Here is a 14,666-nt window from a genome sequence, read left to right on the forward strand (position 1 = left end):
GATCACAGTAGACAGAAAGGCAGGCAGAGAGAGAGGGAAGCAGGCTCCCTGCTGAGCAGGGAGCCCGATGCGGGACTCGATCCCAGGACCCTGAGATCATGACCTGAGCCGAAGGCAGCGGCTTAACCCACTGAGCCACCCAGGTGCCCCGTCACGGGACTTTCAATCATCACTCGACATTCCCTGCACCTGACGCCCCAGATTCTGTGGACATGTAGAAAAGATACGGCACAGAGTGGTGCAGGCATACTCCGCTGTCTGTGCTGCTGCCTCACTCAAGAAAGGCTGGGCTCTCCAAGGGGAATGGAGAAAGTCCTGGCTGGACTCAGACTCTCAGCAAGTCTGTGTGGCCTTGGGTAAACCTTTGCCCTCTCTGGGCCACCATCTCGTTTGCTGGCAAATGAACACAGCAAAAATGTCAGCTCTTCACAGTGGTTTACACCCACACAGACCTTAGAAATCTCTTAGTATTTTAAACATGATTTCCCTGAGTGTGAAAGCAACATGTGGTTGTGCGGGGCAGGGATCAGAGCCTGGGCGGGGCCCTCGGGAATGACCCCCAGGACGACAGCATGGAACCCCGAGGCCACCACTGCCGGGAGCGCTGGGTGCAAACGTGACCGGCCCCAGTCGTGACCCCGGGGAGTCTTCTGCCACCCGGAGTCTCTGGAGGGGTCCACCTGCTGGCACCTGCTCTGCGGCCAGGGGAGGAGGTCAGGCGGGCCCACCTGGCGCCTCCACTGTGGGCAACACGGGAGGAATCAAGGAGGTGCAGGAACATGACAAAAGGAGGAAGAACCCCCTCGCGATCTACCTGCGGGGGCACAGCCTCCAGCATCCTCCTCCGCGCATGTGTTTCCAGACAGCTACAAACTGGTGAACATCCTGCAGTGCTCTTGAGCGGTTCTGGGAGACAGACCCTAAGTGTTTCCCCAGCTCGTTGCACTTTCGTCTGAAAGCGGACTCTTCACGAATGGCGGAGCAATGGCCCGAGTGTAGACACCCCACTCATAAATACCCATGTCCTGCCCTTGCATGTCTGGACTATTTCTGTTTTTAATTTCCCAAACAGCGCAACAGCAGACACCTTTATTTGCATCAAGGGCTCTGTCTGCTTCTGAATTTCCGCTTTTAAAAAGGCTTCGCCTGTTATGAAAAATTCGGGGAGCCTGGAAATAGAAGGGGAAAGAATCCCCTGGAATCCCCCCCACACCCGAGAGACCCTGGGCACCAGGGAGTTTGAATCCAGTCGGCTTCTTTGCACAAAGCATCTGCACAGACACAGAGGCTGCTTATCACCTGCACATCTGCCCCCTCGGTCCCCTTGGTCCGTGGCAGGGCCCGCCCGGAGCCATGAGCCGCTTCCTTCCATTCTGCACCGCACTCTACCCCCCAACATCCCTGCACACGGTGCCTCTCCCCCAGCTTCTGGCTGCTTCCTTAGGGCCCTTCCCGAGAGAGCAATTAGTCGGTCAAAAGGTAAGAGCGTTTGTGAGGAGTCTTTGGCACGGACCGCCACTTAAAACTAAATTTTTTTTGTTGTTTTTTCCCTAACATTGTTATAAGAGCAAACACTCAGGGAGCGCTAACTCTGTGCTCTGAACTTTCCCCGGGTGGACTCCCTTAATCCACGTCATAAGGCACAGTGAGGTATCATTATGCCCCTTTTGCAGATGGGGCCTCGGAGGCACAGAAAGGTTGAGTAACCTTCACAAGGTCATGCAGCCAGGAAACTAGCTCCCACATCCAGGTTCCTGATCATTCTCTCATTTGTTGGTGTCGGGACGGTCAGAGGCAGATCGAGATTTTGCAGTGCCTGGAGCTTTCACCATTTGGGGGAACCCACTGCAGGTTAAAGGATGTTGCAGACTGAAACCTTCAGGTGCAGGGCCATGTAAGGAACCCCGGGGACGAATCCGTGGCCCTGACACTTGAGCTCCAGTATCGCGCTGAGGTGCCCCCCTCCCCGCCCAACTATGCCCTTTTCAAAACATGTCACTGTCTTTGTTTTATGAGGCATCCAGGCGTCTGTCCACTTAACCCCCCTATTGTTCTGTGTTTCAAAGGAAGTTGCAGACCTGAGCGTGGCCTTCAGCTTGCAAATCTTCAGGAGCTCAGAGTTCAGCATTTTTTCTGCCTTTGATGTAAAACTCAGATGCGGAGTGTAATTTACGTGCAGAAAACCGCCCCCATGTATCTGCCACAGACCCGTGTTCCGTCCGCAGGGGAACAGACGCATTTCCCCAGGCGATGGAGCGGCACGAGCTTCCGGAGGGCTCTGCCTAGAGTCCGGGCTGCGGGGCGTGTCCTTGAACGGAGAGGACTAGCCCACCCCCAAGTCCCTCCTATTTGACACAGGAGCTGGTGGCCAGCTCTGGCCATTAAGAGTTTCCTCCCTCGAATGGGTTTCTGGGATTTCGGGGTCAGAGGCTGAGGCTTAAGGCTCCCTTGGCGGAGTGGCTCTCCTGCTCACCGCAGCGGACCGTCCCCCGCGCCCTCCCCAGCCAGGCGCGCGGACAGCCACTCTCCTGTCTGCACAACATTCCTTATTTTTACAAAGGGATGCGGAACAGGAGCCGCTCCTTGAAGCCCTGATGTTCCCCAGGATGCGGGAGGAAGTGGGGAGGTGGGGGTCCTGACTTTGGTCTCTCCCTTCCACCCACTTCTTTCATAAACTGCTTGCTCGGCTTTTATAAACACCGCCTCCCCGTGAAACGTCTCTAAGGGCCACAACAAAAAAGAGGGAAAGGCTAACAGAACACAACACTGTTTTCTGACAGGTGATACTGGACATAAAGTAAAAAGGCAACACCCTGGGGGAAATGTCTGGAACGTGCAGGACAGACTTCAAGAGCTGTAACAAACAGAGCTCCTCCAAGTCAACAAAGAAAGGACAGTCTAGGAGGAAAATGGTCCAAAGGTTCACGCCAGCAGAGTGCGCCAGTGAGGGATACAGACACATAGACTCAACCTCATGGACCGCCAGATGGGGTAAAATGAGAACCGGGAGATCCTACAGCCGGAGAGCTCCAAGCCAACAAGTGGGCTGCTGCGTTGCTGGTGGGTAAAAACCAGCCCGTCGTACGGGGAGAGGATTTCACGGAACCTATCAAATGAGCTCTGCCACGTACTCGCCCTCACAGCCCAGACATCACTCCCAGGTTCCCATCCTCCGGATACATGTAGCGCAGCCCAGGACGACCCTCCTTCCCGTTTCCTTAGATGGGCCCGTGGGAGCCAGAGTCATGTGAGTCACACACTCACACCCTCAGTTCTAAGCAGCTGGAAGGAAGTAAAATAAAGGAGCGCCCTGCACACACAAGTTCTCCCAGACACGCTGAAAAAAGCCGAATACAGACCCACTTACAGTGTGATCATTTCCAAAACACAGAAAGATTAAAGAGCCGTTTGTTCGATGTTTCCATGTACACGTATAGAGTTCAATGAACTCACACATGGGACATACCAGAATCGTTCAGCCTGAACTGCAGTGACAGTTACTTCCGCAGAAGAGGGACGGGCTGGACTGGAACACGAAGGCTCCGAGCAACACACGGTGCTGCGGTACCTCTGTGCATGGTGTCAGTGACACAGCAGGAATGTGGGCCTTTGTTACTTGGAGAAAAAAGGTTTTTAAAAAACTCGTTTTTAGGGGCGCCTGGGTGGCCCAGTGGGTTGAGCCTCTGTCTTCAGCTCAGGTCATGATCTCAGGGTTCTGGGATCGAGCCCCATATCGGGCTCTCTGCTCAGCGGGGAGCCTGCTTCCTCCTGTCTCTCTCTGCCTGCCTCTCTGCCTACTTGTGATCTCTGTCTCTCTGTCAAATAAATAAATAAAATCTTTAAAAAGAAAAAATCCTTTTTAAATTGGTGTGGGGAGGAGGGATCAGTCCCTTCTGATGTGCCTCAGGTCCATCACCTTTCGGACAGAGAGGACTAGCCACCTCTTGCGGGGGGAATCCATCCGCTTGAAAGTACTGTAGGTTTGGGGCACCTGGTCTGAAGCTGAAGTGTTTGTCTTTGGCTCAGGTCATGACCCCGGGGTCCTGAGATCGAGTCCCACATGGGGCTCCTTGCTTAGCAGACAGCCTGCTTCTCCCCCTGCCTGTGCTCACTCTCTCTCTAATGAATAAATAAAATCTTTAAAAAAAGGACAGCAGGTGCTGGGCGACCATCAGAACCGCCCAACGCCTGTGCAGCAGGATGGCAACCGAGACCTGCCTCTCAGTCACCTGGGCAGAGACGTGGGCCATTTCCCTCACACCCAGCTGTGATCCCCACTCCCCCTTCTTGGCTCCCCACCAGCCAGCGAGCCCCATCTCCTCTGCTCCCTTCCCCAAACATCTTGCTGCGCCAGGCTTTGGTGGAGATGAATGTTCTGGTCCCGGCACCCCCAAAGTGCTAGGGAGGGACAGAAAGAGACGCTGCCCCCAGGAGGGGGACAAGTCACACGTGAGCCCGAGGGGTCAGTCAGCAGTGATTTATTGTGGGGTAGCAGCTCCGGCATCCATGGTGGCTACAACCTGGGGACAGAGGAGAGGGGGCTGAGGGTGCGGGGGTGGAGGAAGAGCCCCATGGCCTCATCCCCTCGACACCGGCCAACTCCGGTTTGGACCCTTCCATTTCCCTCTGGGGATCCTCCCCCGCCCGGACTCTGGGTTCAAAGGCATCTAGCGCAGTGTCCCCTCCCAGGCAGGACCAGGGATTCCACCAGGAAGGAGGAGCAGACAAGGGCTCCTTCTCCTCGGGCAGCTTACAGGGGCTTCTGCCACAGCCCGGAGCCCCATCAGCCAGGCAGGGAAGGGCGTGCCACTCACTGGATCTCGCGGAACGCGCGCTTCTCCACGAGCTTCACTTTGTACTTGCGCTTGAACCTGCAGGAGGGAAGGGAGCGGTCAGTGGCCAGCAAGCCCACCAAGTGCAGGGGCGGGAGGTTTCCCGAAGCCCTCACTCCCCGCTGCAGCCCCGGGGACCCTCACTTGGCTCTCTCCCGGGGCTCGATCATGTTTCTCTTCTGGAAGCTCTTGAAACGGTCGCGGAGAATATTGCCTTCTGGCTGCGGGACACAGAGAGGGAGGCCTCAGTTGGGGGGGGCCCATCCTGGCCCTGGGCTGGTGGGGTGATGTGGAGGGACCCTTGGGCTAGGTCCACAACACCAGCGGGATGGAGGCTGAAAAGGCGGAGAGCGTGCCGGGCGTGGGGCAGCAGTAGCATGGGCAGGGCTCAGACCAACAGGGCGCGTGGCCCCTGGATGAAGAAGAGTTGGCTGCAGCCCCGAGCCAGGCCTAAACTGCAGGACCCGTGGCCGTGGCGAGGCGCCCAGGGCCACCGAGCAGGTTCTAAGTGCGTGCAGGACAAGACTGTGCTGAGCTTTAAGGAGACCTGCCCAGCACTGAAGGGGAGAAAGGTGGGGCCGGGACCCCAGCGGCTGCTTTGGGACCCGGCTGGGAGGGCCTTCCACAGGCCGTAGGCTCCAGTCATACCAGCGGGCCCCTCAGCCCTGAAGACCCCGTGCCCTCAGTCCCCAGGCGTCAGCCCAACCGGCCCAACCTGGGGGCAGCCATGATGTCGCCCATAGCCCCTGCGGGCACGGGGAGCAAGGATGGGTATCATCACTGGCCACGGGGGTCTCCCCTACAGCACAACACCCCGGGCGGGCAAATACCTTCAGGGTCCTGAGCGAGTCAGACAGCTCCGAGCTGAGCTGCACATCGATGTCGGGGGCCTGGTACCTAGAGAAAATGGGCAGGGGTGTTCAGGGGGTTGGGCTCGCCCAGGGCAGCAGGACTTCCAGAACGGGGGCTCTGTGGGGAGATGATCTTCCAGGAGGAGACCAGGAGGGAACCGGGACCCCAGATCCCAAGCCAGACCCCAGATCCCCAGATCCCAAGCCAGGCCTCACTTGAGCCGCCCCAGCCTGCGGGGTCTGTCCGCCTCGGCCAGCCGCTGTGCCCGCCGCCGCTCCCGCCGCCGCGCCAGCTCCGCCAGCCGCCGCGCCACCTGGGCCTTGATCCTGCGTAGCCTGAAGAGCTCCTGGTGCCGGAGCCGGGCCGCCCGCACTTCGGCCTGCTGTACCCGCTGCAGCAGGGCCGGGTGGAGTCAGGGGCCCGGCCGAGCACCGTCCCCTGGGAGACCTCCCCCCTGCTGAGGCCCCTCCAATGCCACCTCCCCCGACTTCCCAGCAGTTTCCCGAAACCACCTTCCTTACCCACTGGTGGTCTGCAAATCCCACACCCCCAATATAAGCATCAGGGCAGCAGAGACTCGATATAGAACATGCCCGGTCACATCCTGAGCCCACACGCTGCCGGAGAAGCAGCAGGCTAGAGCCTACAGCGCTCACCATCTTCCGCGCAGCCTTCTCCCGCCGCCGCTGTTGCTCGGTCTTCTTCTCTGCTGCAGCCAGCCGCATGGGTGCCGGGGAGGCCTCCACTCCTTCAGCCGGCTCCCCTCCAGCCTCAGGCCCCCTGTCCTGGCCCTCGCCCGGCTCCTCCTCCCCGTCTGACTCCTCCAGCAGCCCCTGGCACAACTCCTGGAACGCAGACTCCTGGGGTGGGGGGGTAGCGGCGTGTCAGGGGCAGGGTGGGGGGCGCAGGGCAGGCAGGGGCAGGGCGGGGCGGGCAGGTGTGGGCTCACCTGGGTGGCAGGCTGCTCCGAGGCGGGCAGCGCCAGCCGCCTTTCCAGCTTCTCCGCCTCCTTCTGCCGCTGCAGTTCGACCTCGTGGGCCGCCCGCAGGAGGGTCTGGGAGTGGGAGGGGAAGGGGTCAGGGCTGAGGACCCAGGGACTTACAGACAAACCCAGCCTCCCACCACTGTGCCCCAGGCCTTCCTCCACCCCACCCCACCCCCGTGCTGTCAGGGGGTGCACCCTCCTCCCGCGCCCGTCTGCTCCGCCAGTTCTCTCAGAGGATGGCCCGATCCCTGATCTCTGCACTCGGTAGTATTGTTCATGCAAAACGCAGAACTGGCAAACGTGTAGACAGGAACAACAGTGGGGGCCGCTGAGGGAAGATGGGACGGGGGGCGGTGATGGCTGATGGGCGCCAAGTTTCTTTTGAGGGGATAAAAACATTCTAACATACTGGTGAGGGCCACTCAGGCCACACAACTCTGCAGAGACGCTAAAAACCATTATATCCCACACAGTGAGTGGGCGAGTCCTAAGGCGTGGGAGCGCCCTCTCTGACACAATTCAAAGAAGAACAAGAGACATGGACCAATCTTCCCACGTTCTCCCCCCACAGACAAGCCAGCCTGTGGGGGACGGCGACGGCCTCTGCCTGTGACCGGCCTCCTCCTCCTCCCGCCCGGCGGCGGGCTCTGGCTTTGCCCACACCGTGCATCAGGCACGGAAAACTGCTTGCTCTGCTCCGAGTCAGCTAAGGGGCCCATTCGTCATGAACGAGGTGGAAGGGCACTTGCTCAAGCATCCCGCATCTGCTCCACGATCTCGATCTGTCTCTGGGAACCTGTGCTCCCCGAGGCCAAAGAGTGTCCCCACTGTTCACGATACCCGCGCTCAACGGACATCATGGATATACAGTGACTCTCACAGCCAGGTGTCCGCTGGCGACCTAGCCTAGACCTTAGAAAAATCTCACCGGCTCAGACTATTAGCATTTCTTTGAGGCCTTTTGCATCTAAGCCCGTGGACTCCCCGAAAAGCGGCATGGCGTGGTCTCATACACCCCCAGGCCTTTGTACACACGGTCTCTGGCACACGCCTGAGAACACCCATTCCCCTCGCTCCCCACAGCAAACTCCTCCTCAGACCTCTGGTCTAAGCTCTGATATCCCCTTCCTCCAGGAAGCCCTCCCTGACCCCCAAGGCTGGGCCTGGCGACTCCTCTGGGTTCCCTCATCCCAGCCGTCTGGGTCATCACTGTCTGGGAACAGGTCTGTCTCCCCTGCTGGACCATGGGCCCCAGGAGGGGGAAGTGGTGGGTCGCCTCAGTCACTGTCGACTCCCCAGCAGCGGGCGGACACAGGAGCCCAGGGAGGCCAAGCCAACCAGGTGGCCAGAACACAGCTGAGGAGCGGCTGCATACCTGGTGATCCTCGAAGGACGGGTTGTAGGAGGCTCCAGCCGGTGTCACCTCCACGGCAGGGACCTGGGAAGGCTTGGTGTGCAGATGCGGCGGCCGCTAGAGGAGGACAGGACTCATGAAGCCTGGCAGCCCCACAACTCGAAACCGTGCACACGCTGAAGCTGGTTCTCCAGGCGGGGCAGGTGCAGGTGGCACCTCCCTGCGGGGGGTGGGGGGGCCCTGCCTGCCTTTCCTGAGAAAAGTCCCCATGACCCCTGTGGTGGGCACCACTGGTAAAAACACGGGTACAGGGCACCTTGATTCTAGTCCTCAGTCTGTCACCCTGACACCTGCAGCAGCCTTGGCAGAGGGTGTGAGGTGGTCTCTGTCGTTCAGAGCAGAGGACAGTGGACAGAGGGCTGGCTGAAGCCCCTGGTGTGGCCCGGCCCCTGCCGGGAGCTTGTGACAAATGCAGAAACCCGGGTCTACCAGGCCCAAATCTGAATCCGATCAAGACCTGTGCCTCAACAAGACCACGGCAGGGATGGGGGGGGTGGCTGTCCCTCTGGCCTTTGCCCAGAAGCCTGGGGGTAACCCCAGAAGCCCCCGGCCCCCACCCACTCCCCACACCCAACTGCCCACCTGTCACAGTGCTTCTGCCCCAGGGCATCGTCTTGGGTCCCCCCTCCCCCCTCCTGGCACGTCCACCCACCACAATCCCGCCTCCTCAGAGCTGCCACTGGGATCCCACTCTTCTATGCAAAATCACTAACAGGAAAACTCCAAAACCCAAGCTCCTTCCCACCAGGCCAGCCTCCTCTGAGCTGTCACTCAGCCCCGCCCTTGTACTCCCTAGTTCCCTGCCCGGAGGCCCTGTCGGCAGAGGCCCCTTCTCAGGGAAGCTTTGCTCATCCCCCAAAGCACCCCACCGACCTCCAGCACGCGGCCCTCTCCTCTGGAGGCACCAGCTCGAGGCCTGGCTCCTGCACGCGCAGTTTTGGCCCCCGGCTGAGACCGAGGTTCTAGGGCCCCAGTGCAGTGCCCACCACCCCAGCCCTGCTCTGACCGGTCGCCAAGGACCCCCTGTGCCACAGTCTCACCTTCACCCCTTTCTTCTTGGTCTGCTCCAGGAAAAAGGCGTCCTGGCCAGCCAGGGGCCGCTCCAGAGGGTCTGTGGAGGCATTATGGGGTGGCTGCTGGGGGCTTCCCAGTGTGGCCTGAAGGGCTCCCTCCCACCCCTCCTCCCAATAAAGACAGCACCAAAACATGGACAAGGGAAGGACGGACTCTCAGACCCCAAAGGGTTTTGGACGCCAGGCAAAAGAGCATACGGACAGGTCCCAAAGCAGAAGGGAGCCAAGGGGCAGGGGTCAGCCCTCGGGAAAGGGAAGCCCAAGACACTGAACTCTGCGGAGGATCATCAAATTGCCTGCCAACACCTCCCTCAGACCCTGTGCTCTTGTGCAGCACCCAACCTATAAAACTGTGCATGGCAGCCTTGTCCCCACCCACAAGTAACAGCAGGGGCACTCACTGTCTTTGGCCCAGAGATCATAGAAAGACCGCTCAACGGTGTCTTGGGGCCCGGGCTTGGCCTTGGTAGCAGGAGGGTTGAGAAGCCGGGCCTGTGCCCTGCGCACCTCCCGAGGCAGCTCGCCCTGCTTGGCCAGCTTCTCCCATAGCTGCTCCTTCCGTTTGAGCTTCCTGGCGTTGGGGACCTGGTGGGCGAGGACGCTGGGTGCAGGAGAAGTAGCACAGGTGGATAAAGCAGAGGCCTAAGAAAGGGCCCAGCTCCTCCCAGTCGGGCTCTGCACCCCCACTACCCAGCAGCTCCTCTCCCAAGCACCCCGTATAATAAGGTGCACCTCCTCTGCACTCCTCCTACCTCTCCCACCCAGCCAGGTCTATCTCCAGCCCAGGCCTCTCCCCTGACCCGAGAACCAACAACATGGGGGCCTCTGCAGGTCTCCCAGGAACCTCACACATCATTTCAAAACTGACCTCAGTTGGTCCCCACAGCCGCACCTCCCATACCCCCACCTCAGGAGTCTACCCCGTCACCCATCCAACCTCCCCTCCTTCACAGCTGTCACTAAGCCAGCCTGCTGGGCCTCCTGATGGCTCCCAGCCATCCCTCTTCTCCATCCCCAGAGCTCCTGGCTGGGCCGAAGCCCCAGCCTTGTCTGCCTCAGCCACAACACCCCGGCCCCCACTTCATTTCCTCCAACCCACCCGCAAAGCCCCTGTCCGATCCCATCCCTCTCCTCCAAGTGACGCTCACCTGACCTGACCCCCTCCCCCCGGAAGTAAGTGGTGGCTGTTGCACAGGAGGACAAGATGCCAGAGCCCAGAAGGAAAGACGGGTCGGGGGCCGGCGGGGGGCGGGGCAGAGACACTCACTCTTTGGGGGCAGGGACCTTGGATGTGTTCTCTAGGATGAGGTCAACACGAAGGGGTTTCTTGAGAAGAAGTGATCTTTTCTGGCTTCTGATCCTCTTCTTCAGCTCTGGGCCTGGGAGAAAGGAGAGCAGTCGAGGGCTCAGGCCTCCTCACTTCCCAAGAGCAACTCCCCACCCACTGCGTTTCGGCCCCACAGCAGCCATCAGACCCGCATCCCAGGGCAGACGAGGCCCCAGGCTGGCCCCAGGCTTCCACCTGGGGAAAGAGGTGCCCAGAGTATCCAAGCTCTGCCCAGCACCCCCACTACACCCATTTCCTGGGCCACCTGGAAACAGCCCTGTGCTTGGAACAGAGAGAGGGTCAAACCCACAGCCCTGCCCTCTAAGGGCCTCCAGACAAGGCAGGAAAACCAGGAATGCTAACGAGAAAGAAGGCGACCAAGGACCACTGAGGCCCAGGGAGCTGAACTCGGGACCCAAAATGGCTGCTTCTCAACACGATGCTTTTCCACCTTCTCTCACCTGACAGTAAAAAGCAAACTCCAGGACCAAACACGCTAGGACAGAACCCACGTCCTTCCGTTTCCTAGGCTATGTCCTAAAGACTTCACTCCTCTGTGCTTCCAAATGGGAACCTTACACGCCTAACTCACAGGGTTGTCTGGAAAGGTCATGACTGCAACAGCATGAGGCATGGTGATCACCTGGGAAAGCCCGCAGTCACTATTACCTTTCTTTTTCCTCCCTGTGTCCCCAGGACCTGAAACTGAGAGCCACAAGTCAGTCAGTCACGTGTCCCTGGAGCTGCTATGGCACCGGAATGGAGCCCGTAAGTCACGGCCAGACTAACAGGCCACGAACAGTGCCTCTTTCTTTTTTAAGCCAAAAACAGAATCTATCAACTGCTTCTCCTCTGTTCCCAAAGAGACTTCATACTCGCCAAAGCAGGCCTTCGGGATTACCCTACCTGGTCCCTGGGGCAGGTCCTGCCTTCCCCTTGCTGTTCACATGCACATCGGCTCCCTCCTATGAAAGGTGACCTCTTCAATCATCACCTGTCACTCGCTAGCTTAGTCTCCCGCACCTCAAAGCAGGTCCTTTTCTGCTCACGGAAACAGACCCTCTCATGTTCATTGGAACTGACCCCTGGACTGAACCCACACTCGCTCCTAAGGGCACCCTGCTGTTAAAGAGCTTACCATTTGCTCATTAAAGAAGACCCTTAGCTTGTTTTCTAGCTCCTGGTTAAAGCGACTGTCTATTTTTGGTCTGTTCTACTTACCCTTGGAAAACCTACTATTCACTCAAACCATCCGTAACTCACCTCTCCTGCACTGTTTCAGCAGTGCCCCTGCCCCGCCTTTCGGCAAATAAACCAAATTAACACCAGCTCCTTACCTACTCGTTAAACTAGATCTTATTCATACTCAAGCATGTCTTATTAAAACAGGTCTCATTCCTTCCAGCTTTTCTGCAAGTTAATGAGAGGGCTGCTCATTTACGTCTGATCTACTCACAGGCAGACCCCTGCTGGCTTCCGTGCACCAGATGGAGACTCGATGAGAATTGCCAGATTGAAGACTGAGAGCTCGGAAACCCCAAAATGAAAATCTGACTTGTTAGTCTTTCATTTCAGATCCTCTTGTTTATAGTAAAGACCTTTCCTGGCGGATGCCTGCCACCCAAGCCCTGTCAATCACAGAGACTAAGATGGACTATACAGAAGGACCGAGCGGGCACCACCGAAAGCTGTTCCTCACCCTTTTTCTTGGAGCCGGTGTCCACGAAGAAGAGTTTCTCATCCGGGGCCTCTGATATCAAGCCACTGGGAGACAGGAAGGAGAATGTCAGCCAGAGATGGGGAGGCTGCCAGCTGCTAGGGAGGGAGGCTTAACCTCTCAGGGGGCCGGGCTTTCCTCTAGTACTATGCACATTCAAGCACCTTCTTCCCGCCATAGGATTCCACCAGGCTGAGGCCTCTCCCTTAAAATCACAGAATTCAGTACAACAGATCACAGCGCTTAAAATATCGTAATATTTCATTCTCAGCATTACACAAAGGTGGGTGCACGGGACGCACTTAGGCTACAATTACTAGTCACTTGCCTGAATTATAATTTAACACTGGGGGTCCTGTATCTGGTAACCCAACCAAGACCCTCAACCTCACCTCAGAGGGCAGAGACACGATACAGACACGCGCAGCACCCCGGATGTCCCCCACAAGCACGCTCGGCCTCGCACCCCGCCTCGCCGAACGTGGCCCAGCTCCCGGAAGTCCCGCCCCACGCACCCGCTCGTGCGCTCCTGCAGCCGCACGTCCTCCAGGAACTGGTCAACTTCCAGCCCCAGCGGCTCCTGGGCGAGCCGTCGCCAGCCTCGTTTCCTGTTTCTTGGGCCTCGCCGACGCCGCCTCAGCGCCGGGTCCACCGAAGTGGGACGGAAGCCCAGGAAGCCAGAATCGGCCTCGCTTTTCAAGCACGGCGTGCTGCCACGGCCACTGCCTCCCGGCGCCATCTTGGCAAAGGAAGCATTCGGTCGCCGGCGCCCCAAAGCCGGTTTCTGGCCTGCGCGCGCAGATCTCCCGCCCCCTCCCGTGACCTACTTCCGGTAACCGCAATCTGGGTAAAGTGACTGGAGCTGCCAAGGGGCGGGGATAAAGGGTAAATGTCTCCTCCCTCTTATGCAAATTCTCGTGGGCCTCGGGTCGTGGGTTGGGCGGCTCCGGCCCTGAGCACACACCTCTGCGACCGCCTAGGAAAATTTTTTTAAATCTGCGTATATTTTTAGTATTTAACTTACTATTTATTATTTTTAATCCAGTTGTCTTAAAAAGGAAAATCAGAACCGTCCGTGGCGGATTCAGCGAAAGACACGCTCCAGTCCCAAACGCTTGTGTTTTTAGTGTTCTGATCCTAGAATCTTGGAAATCTAGGAGCTCTCCGAGTGCCGAGTTGGGAGCACAGAATCTCATATGCAAAGAGTGTTAGAAACATACAGGGTTGCCAGTGCATGCTGGGAATCATAAATCCTGGACAAGGTGCATAGCTGTGCCTCACTTTCCCGGTCTGTGAAATAGGGACAATAACGGTACATCAGCCTTGTAAGTTTTTCAGGAGAGGAAACGAAATAATAAACCCACAACAGTGTAAGATTGTATTTGGGTGGGTGGGGTGCCTGAGTAGCTCAGTCGGTTAAGTGTCTGCCTTCACTGCGGTCATGATTTCGGGGTCCTGGGTTCAAGCCCCAAGTTGGGCTCTCCCTCCCCCTCTCGCTCTGTGCTTTCTCTCTCTTTTTCTCTCTCAAATAAGTAATTGTCTTAAAAAGAAAAAAAAATGTGCCTGGTATCCAAATGTTAGCTATTGTTACTGGCTCGCCCCCTGAAGTTTCATCTTAGAATCAACTAATCCTTGCTGTTTACAAATAAGGAAGGAAGCTTGGAGGCCCTTGGGCGCTGGCAACCATTCATAGGGATCCAGGAAGCCCAGAGAGGGAGGGGGCCACGCCGGGGATCGCACAGCGGGATCTTTGCGACCCGCCCTGGAGCCCCCGAGCCGGGACTAAAACCCGGGATTCAGCGCGCAGCCCGTGCAGCTTCCGAGTGCCCACCAGGGGGCGCTGGGAGCCGCGAAAGCTGGAGAGCTCGCGTGGGCGGCAGGAGCGCGAGGTCAGCGTGCCCCGGCCGCGGTGGGTGTGGTCGGGGCGTGGGTCCGGGGCTCAGCCGGCGGGGTTCGCAGGCCGAATCCCCCGGGAGGGAGCGCGTGCGCACACATGGTGGTCCCTGTGGACAGCGTCACCTCTCCTCCAGGAGCCAGCTTGTCTTCGGTGTTACGTGTCAGGGGTGGTGTCCCAGGTGGCGCACGCTGGCGGGCCGGGCGGGGGCGGGGGGTGTTGGCGGAGGCACGATGTGCCCGAGCCCGCGCGATCACATCCCCACGCCCCGGGGCTTGGTTCCCAGGCCCCCGCGGCGAGAGGCGGGAGAGAGGGCTGTCCCGGAGGGAGGGCACCAGAGTAACTTTTCTTCGGAAAATATGTCGGTCTGGCCCCCAGCCCAGGCCTGAGTCATCAGACTCTGCAGCATTGAGTCATGGCCTCCAACCCCCCGCCCCGCTTCTGGGACCTTGGAGGGGAGACCCCCCCCCCAACCAAACTCAAGCCCTGCCCAGGGCTCTCCTTCCGGGGGAGTCAGGGAGAGAGCGATCCCCGCCACCCCCCCACCATCCCGAGACAGCGTGACAACCACG

The 14,666-nt window shown here is 58.7% G+C and overlaps 1 protein-coding gene and 2 non-coding genes across 4 annotated transcripts; all 3 read right to left on the reverse strand.

Annotated features, from left to right (window-relative positions):
* Positions 1 to 4,462: 4,462 nt before the first annotated feature.
* On the reverse strand, positions 4,463 to 12,972 carry NOP53 (NOP53 ribosome biogenesis factor). 2 transcript variants are annotated; one of them, XM_044257002.1, is made up of 13 exons: positions 12,716 to 12,972; positions 12,183 to 12,247; positions 10,424 to 10,535; positions 9,558 to 9,757; positions 9,124 to 9,194; positions 8,045 to 8,140; positions 6,634 to 6,738; positions 6,341 to 6,544; positions 5,900 to 6,075; positions 5,663 to 5,729; positions 4,977 to 5,053; positions 4,815 to 4,871; positions 4,463 to 4,520 (listed from the first exon to the last, which is right to left on the reverse strand). In XM_044257002.1, the coding sequence occupies exons 1-13, from the start codon at positions 12,937 to 12,939 to the stop codon at positions 4,514 to 4,516; spliced, it is 1,461 nt and encodes a 486-aa protein (XP_044112937.1). In that variant the 5' UTR covers positions 12,940 to 12,972; the 3' UTR covers positions 4,463 to 4,513. The 2 variants fall into 2 exon arrangements, with proteins under 2 accessions (XP_044112937.1, XP_044112938.1); XM_044257003.1 differs by lacking the exon at positions 4,463 to 4,520 and having other exon boundaries at positions 4,811 to 4,871.
* On the reverse strand, positions 5,510 to 5,619 carry LOC122914901. The gene has a single exon (XR_006385965.1). It is a non-coding gene; the product is annotated as a small nucleolar RNA SNORD23 (small nucleolar RNA).
* Positions 11,168 to 11,290, reverse strand: LOC122914891. The gene has a single exon (XR_006385955.1). It is a non-coding gene; the product is annotated as a small nucleolar RNA SNORA54 (small nucleolar RNA).
* Positions 12,973 to 14,666: the final 1,694 nt, after the last annotated feature.

Source organism: Neovison vison, chromosome 7 (assembly GCF_020171115.1).
Source record: "Neovison vison isolate M4711 chromosome 7, ASM_NN_V1, whole genome shotgun sequence".
NCBI lineage: Eukaryota > Metazoa > Chordata > Mammalia > Carnivora > Mustelidae > Neogale > Neogale vison.